At 34.7% G+C, this 13,288-nt stretch overlaps 1 protein-coding gene across 1 annotated transcript in view; it reads right to left on the reverse strand.

The window, feature by feature from the left end:
* Positions 1-13,288, reverse strand: part of LRP1B (LDL receptor related protein 1B) — a gene marked incomplete at its 5' end in the record, with an annotated part of 1,521,642 nt that overhangs the window by 574,219 nt on the left and 934,135 nt on the right. The window contains one exon of the mRNA XM_061199746.1: positions 10,684-10,833. Within this exon, the coding sequence (XP_061055729.1) occupies positions 10,684-10,833 (150 nt within the window). The remainder of the gene's footprint in view (positions 1-10,683; positions 10,834-13,288) is intronic.

Here is a 13,288-nt window from a genome sequence, read left to right on the forward strand (position 1 = left end):
AAATTTTATTTCACTCGTTTATTTGCTTTTACAACTGACCCTTGGAAAACTTGGGGGTTAGGGGCACAGGCCCTCATGGAAGTTGAAAATCTGGGTATAACTTATAGTCAGCCCTCCGACTATGTGGTTCCTCCTTACCTGCAATTCTGCAACCAAGGGTTCAACCAACTGCAGATTGTGTAGTACCGTAGTATTTATTATTGAAAAAAATCCCTGTATAAGTGGATCCACATAGTTCAAATCCGTGTTGTTCAAGGGTCAACTGTACACTCTTTTCCTACACTGGGAATACCGGCCCCTTATAGTAATGGAATTGTTACCTGCTTTACGCCCTGCTGTTTACCTAGCACCTAAATACTGCCTGGCTCAAAATAGTCACTTGATAAATTGTTGAATGGGTGAATGAATCAAAACTGTGACAGATAAGTATGCTCTTTCTATTATGATACAATATACAAGTATAAATAGAAACATAAGAGAAGCAAATCCTGACTCTTTTTCATTAAGCTACATTTAAAAGAAAGAAAATAAACATAAAAGAAGTGTACCGCCACTCTCTTCTCTGCCACCCTATCTTTCCAAGACAATTTGATACCAGCAGCTTTTATAAACACCAGGTATTTGTTTTTATTTATATATTTTTAAGGCTTTCTATTTTAACCAAAATTTGTGATGATAGGCCAACAGTCACAATATCAGGCTTCATACAGGTGATTGGTCTCTGAGGATAAGAAGGAATCTTTTTGGTATGAGCGGGTTTCTCAAGCTTGGCACTATTGACATTTTGGGCCAAACAGTTCTTCGTATGGGAGACCCTACTGTGCCTTGTAGGATGTCTACCAGTATTCCTGTTTTTTACCCACTAGAATGCTAGTAGCAACCCCTTCTTCCCAGCAGCTGTGATGTTTTCAGACATTGACAAATATTCCCTGGTAGACAAAATCACCCTGGGTTTGAGAATCACTGGCATAGTGAGAAGAAATCTAACTCTGGAGGTAGACAGAATTATGTTAGAGCCCCAGCTTTGACCTTGAACCACTCACAATGTTTTCAGAGGCAACACTGCAGTTTCAATATCTCCTTTGCATGGTAACTGTGTCTATTAGTACTAACGTGTAAATTTGGAGAGTAGACACTCTCTAAACAATAGTTATTGAGATAAACAGTGCAGCATAATGGATAAAAGCACATTATTAAAAATATATATTTTTTAAAAGAAATGCATACATATGATAAAAATTGGAGCATTCTGTATGGGCTTTTTGAACCTATTTTCAATTAAAAATATATTCTAGAGAATGGTTCAAATCAATATATAGATTTACCTAATTTTTAATAGCTGCATAATATTTCACTCTACATGAACATTTCATGATTCACTTGGCTAGTCCTTTATAATACACATGTAAGTTTTTTCCCCAGCCTTTTCTAATTACAAGTAACACTTCAAAGTATATTCTTGTATACATCTCAGTGCACATACATCTTAGTGTTAACTATAGCTACAAGACACATTCCTGGAAGAAACTCAAGCTTTAAAGACTAAGAATCATGGATTTGAAAGCTTGCTATACTATTTATTAACCAGGTAACTCTGAGAGATTAATTTAGGCTGGCTGAACCTTGGCTGGGAGCTCTGGAGTAAGCAGAGCTTACTCAGGGGACTGTGAGAATTACATGAGTTAAGATTTGTAAATTAAATACTAGAATGCTTTATTTATTTAGACTATCAATTATTATCATTAAAGAGAATAATGCTGTTAGGCCCAACTGTGATAGACTACCTTTAAGAGACTAAAACATTCCAAACATCAAAGTTTTTGTTTTGTTTTGGAACTCTTTCACTTGTGCGTGTTTCAGGGTATTCTTTTTTTTTTTCCTTCTTCTTCTTAATCTTCTTCCATGAAGCTGTTTAGTTCCTTTGAGAACAAACATTATTCAATACGGCTCTGCTTTTCTTGCATTTCTATATACACATGTATGTAGAATACATGTTGGAAATGATTGTTTTATACACTTGATCATGTTATTCATTTTCTTCCCTATACAATTCAAATCCTTATATTTCAAAGTATTTTCCTTTAATATTTATTTCTATATATATTTAAATTGTACAGTATATTTATGGTTGTGATCATTCTACATAAGCATTTGCCTGCTCTGATTGAAAATATATTTTGATTGCTGTGGTAGAGGTTTGGTGTGTAGATGGTCATTGTTTTACTTATTCATACATTCTACTGTTACATAATGAAATGTACTCAGTGCAAAGCATCTTGCTGTGTATCATGAATGATGCACATATGAATAAAATGCAGTCCCAAGTTACGGAAAAGTGAGACATTTTCACTCATTAGAAAAGACAAAGAATATTCCACTACATTAGAAAAATACAAAGGGGTTCAGAGAAGGGAAACATTTCAAATCACTGAGGTATAGTTGAAGTAGGCCTTGAAAGATGATATTTCACCCATTAGGGTGGCTGATAAATATGGAAGGCAGTCAAAGAACAAGGAATGGCAAGACAAATGGAAATAAGTAGGACATGATCAGATACAGGGGAACAGTTTGCCTGGATGTATTGCAGCTGAGGGGTAGAGGAGGATCAAATGAAAAGTATAGTTATGATAGGGAAGGCTCTTCCTGGTAATGGAAACCACATTTAACTTGAATCAGGATCTCTGAGCTTGAGTCTCAGAGGACAGTGTTTTCACAAATCTTACTGACCCTATTTCTTTATCTATAAGGTGGGACAAATCATGCTTTGGGTTTTAACAAAACTTATTGACCTTAAGTTTCATTTATCTATAAGGTAAAACTAATAATATTGTGACAAACAACTTCTGGTGAATGAAAAGGAGAGGAAAAAATGAGCATTTCAGAGTAAGTTGTGAGTGCTTATTCCAGCCTCTGAAATATTAGGGCTAAGGAGGGGCTAGGCAGGTGCCACAGGAGGTCTGAACCTTGCAGGTCTTAATAGTTTGGGGATCGGAGATATGAAAAGTAGGAAGAAGTGGTTTTAGTAGCCCAAATAAAATGTTAGTATCTAACTAGACTGTGAAAGGAAAACAAATAAACAACAAAACAAATAAAGGGGCAAAGCTATCAGATATAAAAAGAAAACTGGCAATCCAAGGAACAGCCAAAGGGAGGGAAGATTAAAGGAAAGAAAAGGAAGGAAGGGAGGGAAGAGTCTCATAAGAAGTCAGAACTCCTTTGAAACTAAGTTTCAGCTTCTTTGCACATTCAGAGGCAGAAAAATATTCAGTAAGCTGTGATTAAAAACAAAACAAAACAAAAAAACCTGCACTTGACAACATGTAAAGTGGACTTGCCTTGTACAAAACAGAGGAAATGACTTCTTAAGGTGGGCTATTGAAGTCAAGAACTTTCAAGTTATCAGACTCGCCACCTTTTAATAAGAGTATAACATATAGAATCCTTTCAGACTAGATTTCAGTGTGAATCTGCAAGTGCTCGGTCTAAGGATCTTAGCAAGACTAAATGCACCAGACTTACAGCCTGTCACTTGCTATCATTTATAATGTTTCATAGATGTCATGACAACTTGCCATAATAATTTATCTTAGGAAGTAAAGTAGAAAAAAAAGGTTTTTGATGATTTCTGCATGCCAATTTTACTGGGTTGTTTATTGTATACACACTTTTCATATTTCTATTATTATTTATAAAGTATATTATTTGAGGAAATATACAAGTATGCAAATTGAGTGCTAGATACGTTTTAATAAATTCTGAATGTCATTGCACCCAATAATTTGCTGAAAGAATACAGATACAAATGATAAAAGCATAGCATTGAGAAATTAGTGGAGCGAGCTTAAGTGTTAGTGTAGGTAAAGACTAATTTTTTTGCCATTAAGCTTAGAGTTTTTTTCGGTCAGCAAAGAGATTAGATGATTGTGCTTTGCTGTAGAAACTCCAGCGGGAACACTCAAAACATTTAATCCCCGACAATATTAACACTGTATTCATTCTCAAGCAAATAAATATGACCTTCTCTGATATTCAGACAGTTCTGGAAGCATTTTAATCTGACAGCCTTGGTTTCCCATGGCAAACTATCCATGTGCTGAGAATGTTCACAGCACCTATTATGATGACTTCAGTTTTGTGAAGTGAACCTATGAAAAGTATGAACAAATGTCCTTAAGGGGTACATTTGGTAAAGCCTTTCAAGGGCTCCCTAAAGGGAAATGATTATTTTGTTAACACTGATTTAGAATAAAAGTGTTCATAACCAAATCAGGAGAAGACAACTTTTTACTTGTTACAGGGCTGAGTTTGTTTTTGATAAGAGACTGAAAATGCACATAGAATATGCCTTTTTCTCCTCCTTGATCGATCCTAACTGGAGCCAAAGTTCAATATCCTTCTAATATTTACATATTAAGCCTATTCTGGCAAATTGCTACTTGAAACAGATCAATAGTATAATATATTTAAACTGTGATTGATAACACAGAAAAAGTCAACTGAGAGGGCTTAGGTATTCATAGAAAATGTGTAGGGTTTTTTTTTTTTTTTTTTTTTTTTTGCCTTTACCTGTGATTCAAAGCTCCTTTTATTTTAAAGAGAAGTTTGCCAATTTTTGCAAGTGATTCTAAGATCAGATGAGTGTTGAAGTTAGTTACTTAGATATTTATAAAAAGTACAAACCTATTCTAAAACAATTAATTTAAACAATCCTATGTTGTAAACATCCACCAAATTCTCAACTAAAAGTCAAAACAATAACTTTGCCCAAGTTCTAAAACAGATTAGTATGAACTCTGATTAACATAACTTCACACATAAATTTTATTTTTAGCCAGTCTTTATTGCTTCTCCTATATTACTTCAACTTAAATAATAGTTTATTTTAAACAATTTCCTGCACTCTGGATCAACCCATTAGTGACAAAATCATACAAGTTTTGAAAACTTTGTAGATCATATGGTCAAAGCTCATGTTTTTGCAGAGTAGAAAATTAAGGCATAGAGTTCAGTAGTTGTCCCATAGCCACAGCTGGTTAGCGAATAGTAGGAACAGGAATCTAAAGTACACTTCCTCAACTGACAAAATAACTTTAAAGATCTCTAAGGTTACATTTAATTATAAAAGTCTGTGATTTAATCACATAAAGAAGGCTACTAATATATATATCCCTTGACATTCAAGAAGAACCTGCCATGTTAACTTCAGAATTCCCATTTACAAATACCATGGTAAGAACAATTTCCAAAGATCATATTTACCACAAAATGAAACAAAAAGAGTAGATGTATACTTGAATCTCAGTGGGAATACTGTATATACAATGGAGTAATATATGAGCTAATGAAAAAAAAGCTCATTAGGTGTGAGTGTGGGGTGGAGGTTTAAATTCAAACCCATACCCCTTGTAGTGCCCAGGACTGAAACTCTTGCCCTAGTAAAACTTGACAAATTACTACATGACACGTTTTAATGGACTGTATGAAGGTCACCTATGATTGAATAAGATGCTGACCACTAAACCCACAATTGCCATACAGACATGCAGATTTCTTCAAGTTTGCTTGACTAATTCCTATATCCTCATTTTTATTTTAAATCTGTGGTCCGTTTGCCCCAGGTCTTCCCTTCCTCCCCCTAAAGGTACAAAATACAGCTAAGTTACCATCTTGCTATTTCCCAAATTCCATCTTAATTTTCTCCAAATATCATTCAGCCTATTTCTGCCAGTACATTTGCTTTATTTGTGTATTTTCTTTCAGTTCCATGAATTGATTTTTCTAACTTTCTCTTCAATGTGGATACAATATATGCAGTCTGCTCTCAAACTGCATATGCTGACAGTGAAAAGGAACAGTATGTTAAATATAATCCGTAAATAACCCACAAACACTAATTTTAGTCAATAGTTTTAACCTCCTTCTCCTCTTAAAGGCAGTGAAGAGCAACTTGATTAATTTGCGATTACCTCACTGTCTCCTGCAGACATTAATGATCAGGAAAATGCCAAATGTTATGAGGAAAAGGTGAATAAAAACAAACAAAAAAGTTCTGTATCTGAAAACGAGGTAATCAATAGTTAAATATAACATAGTTGACTATACACTATTTTATAACACAAACCTCTTGGACATCATGTAAGAAAATGTTTTAGAGTAACCTTATTATATCATGAAACAGAAATATATTTATAAAAGAAAATTATTTAAAAAGAACTGCTAAATACTGAGAAAAATTATCTAAGAAAAATAAGTAGTAGATATAATAGATATTTTATTTGTTAGCTCTGACATTTGGGAAAAGAAAATTGACAAGGTCATTCTTTAAAATGGGGAAGAATTTGATGTTCAAAGTTTATAGGCTAGTCAGCTTATATCAGCTAACTGGAACCATATTTTAGTTAGTTTGGGTTGCTCTAACAGAAATACCATAGACTGAGTGACTTAAACAACAGAAATTTATTTCTCACAGTTCTGGAGACTGGAGTCCAAGATCAGGATGTCAGCACTTACTTGCTGTAATCTCACACCGCAGAGAGGCAAGCTCTCTGGTCTCTTCTTAGAAGGACACTAATCCCTTATGGAAGCTTGAATGTCATGACCTAATTACCTCCCAAAGGCCCCGCCTCCTAATACCATCACATTAGGGCTCCAACATATGAATCTGGGGGAACATGAACATTCAGTCCAGAGTAAACGGTGTTAAGAGTCCTCATCAAACAGCCATTGTACACGATGTGTAAATCACTTCTGACCAAGTGACTCACTAGAGAAAAGGTGAATCACAGACAATACTGTATTTGAACCATGGTCAACTTAAAAGATGTCTAACCTGGTAAATTATCAGAATCACCTGTGAAGGTTTATTTTGATATAATTAAATTACTTTAAAAATATTTTTTAAAACAAAGCATTTAAAAACATAACACAAAAACTGAAAACCAAATGAACAACTAAAACAGTTTTTGTTGGTTCACATTCCTTCACTCTTCTGGGCCATTCAACCTAAAACCTAAAATTTTATATACTTTTTTACCTTTTTATATCTTTTTATATACTTTTTTAATCTCTTTTCCCTGCTTTGTCCTTTTTTTCTCTTTTTTTGGTCCTTAACAGTTACGTATAATTCTATGCATTTTCCATCCTCCTTAGTGTCTGTCTTCCTTGCTTTTCTGCAAATTTGATGACGTTAGGATTCTCACCACCATATATAGCAGTGCCTGGCATATGGTAGGCACTAGTGAATATACGTTGAAAGAATGAATGGAATTGAGTATCCATTGCCGTTAGGGTGCAAGCTCTACATTTAGAAGTTACATTTCCTTGTCAACAGTTGAACTCTAAATAAGAAGTTGACCTCACATTCGTATGCTCTTCATTTGTATATACCTCAGGCAGAATACAAGGTCTGGTCAAACAAGACCACAAAAGCTTAGTGAGAAATCATATGTCCTGCTCACCTCTGTAAATTATGCCAGCTCTCCCAGATTATTATTATTTTTCTCTACCAAGTCCCCTCCAGTGGTACAACTGGGCATTAGCTGCCTTAGCTCCATCCTTTTCACTCTACAATTCAACATCACCAGCATAAAAGATGCTGAACCAGAGGTGGTAACTAGGTGGTGCCACTGGGATGAATCAAGCACACAGATGATTGTTGTGGTGGTGTCTTTGTTACTTGTTAGTTTTCTTGGTTTGTAGAGTGTTAACCTTCACAGTTAGCCTATATGTGCAGTATGTTGGCCTGCATGGTATTTTTTTAATGTGATAATTTGGTAACATTTTTAAATTTTGAGATTTAAAAAACAACAACAACAACAACAAACCTAGATTTCTTGCTTCTCATGAAAAATGAAATGTCTGGCACAACCTGTTAATGTTCCTATGGCAAACAATAAGTGGAGGTGAGAGGTGTTCTACCTCAAGTGGGCCATCAGCTCTCTCCAGTTTTATCATACTTTCTGCCACCCTCAAGTAAGTCTAGATACTGAAGTCTAGACTCAGTTGCTACTTACTATCATGTTGAGCCATTGGATTTTATCACACATGACACACTTTACTATTTATAACTTGCCTCACTCTATTAAATAAGTATTTGAATTTGTGAATCTATTCATAAATGAATGAGTTCTATCGATGGAACTACACGAATTAGTTATCTATTGTTGTATAACAAATTAACCCCAAAATTCAGTATCTTAAAACAATAAACATTTATTGTCTCACGTAGTTTCTATGGATCAGGAATCTGGGAGCCACTATGTGGGTGGTGCTGGTTTGGAGTCTCTCTTGAGGTTGCTGTAATGGATTGGCTTTGGCTGAGTCAACTGAAATCTTGACTGGGCTGGAGGCTCTGCTTTCAAGATGGCTCACTCATACGGCTATTGACTAGAGGTCTCAGTTCCTTGCTGTGTGGACTTCTCCACTGGGCTGCTTGTGGGACCTCATAACTTATCACCTGGCTTTGCCCCGAGTGAGCGACCCAAGAGAGAGAGGGCAAGGAGGAAGGCTCATGCCTTTTATGACCTCATCTCCAAAGTCAAACGCCATCACATTTGCCTTATTTTATTCATTAGAAGTGAGTCATTAAGTCCAGCCTGCACTCAAAGGGAGGGAAGTTAAACTCTACTTCTTGAAAGAAGTATCATAGGGTTTGTGAAACTTAGATGTAGCAATCTTGGTCTTTGGGTCTTGGACTTGATTGAATCATCAAATAATTGCTTTATTTTAACCTAGGTATTACCAAATACCTACTGCTTTACCTAATTTTAATATTTCAAAGCTCCTTTCAGTTTATTTTGTATATACTATTCCAAGTAAAACTGGGAACCCCCCAGTTACAAGTTATAACATTTTAAGTTTAAAAAATTGTGAAATGTGTCCAAAGAGATTATTAACTCAATTTTAGGAAAACCACTCCTAAATTTTAGTGAAACACAAACTTTCAGTTACTTATCATCCATCACCTAGGTAGTCTGAGGAGCTGGCATATAACTGATCATTTCATATTACAATTATTTCTTTGTTCCTGGATGTGCAATTTCAGTATCACTGTAGGCAAATTTCTTCTTAAACATTTGTAGCTGTAATCATCAGTAATCCCCTGGATAGTGGTAAGGTTCTCCTTTTTTTACCTTTTTTTGTCTTTTTTATATGACTATACTATTCAGCCCCAGCAGGAAGCAGGTCATCATCACACTGTATACCATCCCAAAAGAGAAAGAGTAGAGAGGTTCTGAAAGAAGGGGGAATCTGAACAGAAGGGCAAATCCAGAGACCAGCTAGGGAACTTCAGAAAGTACAAGTTGCTCTCCTGTTTCTCTATGGTGATGTCCTCTACATTTTAAGCCTTCAAACTGCAGACATATTTTGATATGTCCAGTTAATGTATTGACAGTAGAGGTATTAATAGGTTTCTTTATTTTTTATCTTTCAGTGTTAATCAAATTACGGTGGCAGGGAGAAGTACAGATACATAACCATTCACTTGTTAAAAGAATTTTAATTTACTCAAGATCGGTTCCCATACAGCACTGATATCAAATAAGATTCACAGCTCTGATCCAATATATGCTTAATGATTTCATCCAAGCTTTGCCTCTTCTATTTTATTAGGAAACAAAACTAACTGACTTTATTTTTTTGCTAAAATGGACTACTCCATTTTTTGAGATTTTGTTCATAGCATTGAGTTCTGTAAGTTTAGTATTCATTTCCTACTCATAGCAGGGTCGGTAGCAATCATGTTAGCAGAAATAAATTTTTATAAAGCCTACATTTTTCTATGAGGCAATGATTTTTACAGTATATAAAGTTTGTGATATATATATGTGTATATATTCACTAAAAGTCAATGACATCTCTTGAAATGTTATGACATATTTTTATCATGCTTCCTCTAACTTACTGGGTTCCTTGGCTATATTATTTGCTAGTTTGGGTTGATTTCACAAAGTATATTGGAATTCCATTTTTGAAAACGTAGTGTGGGTGTTGACTGGGGATTGTTGCAGTTTACCAAACCACTTTCAGAATTTAAACTCTGCTGTTTTTACTCAGGTGATTTAAAAAATGTAAAAATACACATAAAACAAAATTTTCTTGTTAATTTGGTAAAGCTGGGTAATACAAAATAACCTTATTTTCTTATTGCCTTATGAGACAATTGTAAATAAATCCTATTCTAAAATAACCACTGGTCAGGTATAATCCTTGTGTGTGTGTGTGTGTGTGTACATATAAAGAATTTTTGTGGAAGAATAATTTAAATCATTGGTCAATGACACTGTGGCCTTGTTTCTTCAATTGTCTGTGTAGATCAATCTATCCTTTATAAGCAGAGATAAGATTTTACCTTATTGTGACAAATACACAAGGTCCTTGCACTTTAGAACACTATAGTAGAACACAGAAAATAATCGTAAAATAATACCAAGAATAATAATACCCCAAGAATCAATAACAGTGAAGTTAGTATTGCTAATAGCACTAAGTCGCTGATCTGGATAATCTTTTAAGTTTGTTTGCTAAGGTTAAAAAAAGAAAAAGAAAAGAAAAACTCTCAGAGATGTGCAATTTGAATGTGCTTCTGGTGTTAATGGAGCAGTCTTTTCTAAGCTTTAACAGGTCATAATTAATCAACCCCAATCAATACAAGCATCCTAGCTATAGTACCACTGTACTTACCCATGATGGTTAGGGCTGTAGCTTTTGTTAATTCTTCTTTCATTGACTCTATTACTTCTAAATTACCACCATCCAGGTTGCATCTGTTTATGGTTCCATTTCCCGAACTGATCCAATAAAGTTTGTTTTCCACATAGTCTATTGATAGTCCTGTAATTAAATTATACAATTTAAACATAACGGTAGCCACTTAAATTGTAATATTCACCTAGCACTGGGTTTGGGGGAAAAAAATCAGTTTCAGGCTCAGATTTTTGTCTTTAAAAATAAGATCTGGCTAACAGGGAGATAAACACCACTGTTTTAACTATCGGTCAAATAATATACTTTTAGAGACACAGTGGTTATCTCCGTTATCATAACAATTTTATGACATTAAGAGGAATGACTGTTCCATTTTACAGATAAGGAAAATAATACCTAGAATAGTTAAGAAATCTATTTGAGGCCATAGCTAGTAAGTGGATATTCCGGAAATTTTAAGAAAGTTTCTGTTTCTAAACTGAGTGTCTGCCCTCTTCATTACGCTGCTTTGCCTCAGAAAGTTTTAATGTGTAATACTCATTTGGGATACTTATTAATGATATTTATAATGTCTCCTTTACTTTTAGTAAAAGTTACTTTAGAAAGTTATGGATTTAAATTGGTGTTTTCAGTAGTTTTCAAGTAAATCCAAAGGTAGGAGAATTTCACCAATTAGTAATTTCACTGAAGCATGGCAGTGAATTGGGCTCATATAGGAGATGCCATTGAGAAACAAACCATACAGCAAGTAAGTGAACCAAGCCAATGGCTTAAGACCATTGTCCCTACATGGCACAGTGTGTCACTGTAAGTTAGCTTTTTGTAGTTTATGAACAATTACATAGGTTATAGGGGTGTTCATGGTTTTCAAAGGTATCAGGACATGTAAATTTTGATTGCCAAGGGTATACATCTAATTAATTACAGGCATTCTCAGTAGGCTTATGATCTACATTATAACAGTAACACTGTGGCTCCATGTTGGTCTTCGGTGACCCACAACTACTTATGAAAAAGCACATGTGGGCACATCCTCAGGCACACAATAAATAAACTGTTTCTGGGATCTCCCTCACAGAATGTAGTGAACAAACTACAAAAAAAGTCCCTTCCCTATTGAAAAAAAAAAAAAATCTAAGATGAAGAAAAGGAAAGAAAGAAGAAAGGAAGACAAGAAGGAAGAAAGAAGGAAGACAATTGGAGAGAATCATACGAGTTCAAGTACATTGAGAAAGTGATACCATATCCAAAATATTCTCAACTACAGTTAGTCCCAATCCAGAGAGTGGACCAGTTTTCAGCAAGTAGCAATAATAAAATAAGCCTATACAATATACCAGCTATTTACTGACTTACTGGTATGTTTTCTTAACAAAAGTCTGGGAGGTTCACCAGAAAAATCACAATGCATAAAATTAGACACTGCAGGGATAAAATTTTCAGATTTTTTTTTTTTTGATAACCACTGTGGGTAATTGGCTTTAATTACTATGAAAAAGATAATCAAATAAAAACTATCACAGCCATATTCTATGATATAATATTTTCATGGTGAAAATCATTCATCATTCAATTTTTTTATGAGAGAAAGTTTGGTTATTCTACAGGTACTTCCTAAGCCACCTCCATCTATCTTTTCTGGTATTAATAAATCCTGGTTTAGACAGCTTAATTTTCAGACGTGGTCTGTTTTACCTTCTACTTAGTTGACCATCTAAAGCACATAATTCCATCTTTAAACAGCAATGAAGCATATCTTTACTATAGATTTATGGTACAAAATATAACCCCAAACTTTCTACTGCCAAATTTTCAGCAAGTATCAAATTAATGAATACATTTATGAAAAATTCCCTTTAAGAAAAGTTACCTATCTCCCTGTGTATTCCAAACTTTACCTCTCAATCAAGCCAAACCATCAGAGTGTTATCTGCATTTTTAGATTGCTAAGTTTTTGTCCCTCTCTGAATCTCTTGCTGAATTGAACTTCAGCATTGTGCCCTTGGTTTAAATGAAAGATGGTATAAGAAGTAGCCATAGGAAACCCACTGTTATACTTGCCAGGATATAGTATCTGAAATAATATATCACAGTGTGACCTCTTTATATAAGGACCCATGGGAGAAATCTCTTTCAGGACTCAGTGCCAGAAAAAGCTTTATGCGGAAAATATAAAATTGTAACTGATCATATTTCTGTCTTTGCTTTGGCTGCAAAGAAACTGAAGAGTCAGATTTGTGACCCATCTCTGGCAATTGTAAAGGAATTGCATTTATACCACAAACTTCACTTCTGGCTTCAACAGGCTAATCTATTATTTGCCTTCTCCTTGATTTTTAAAATCAATATTCTTATCTGTTCCATCTTAGGGAATGTGTTTGTTTAAGTTTCCTCAACTCCTTTTTGTAAGGAGAGGGTACATACTGAATACGCTCAACTCCAGATTAACCCACAATATCAGAATTTTCTCATCTACCTAAAACTCTGCAGTTTCTAGACCCGAACTTAGGTTTTGTAAAGCAGTTATACAGAGCAGAGAAGTTGCAGAGTTTGGGTCAGAGTCCCCCAGTTTTTACTACTG

Source organism: Eubalaena glacialis, chromosome 1, assembly GCF_028564815.1.
Source record: "Eubalaena glacialis isolate mEubGla1 chromosome 1, mEubGla1.1.hap2.+ XY, whole genome shotgun sequence".
In the NCBI taxonomy this organism is placed as follows: domain Eukaryota; kingdom Metazoa; phylum Chordata; class Mammalia; order Artiodactyla; family Balaenidae; genus Eubalaena; species Eubalaena glacialis.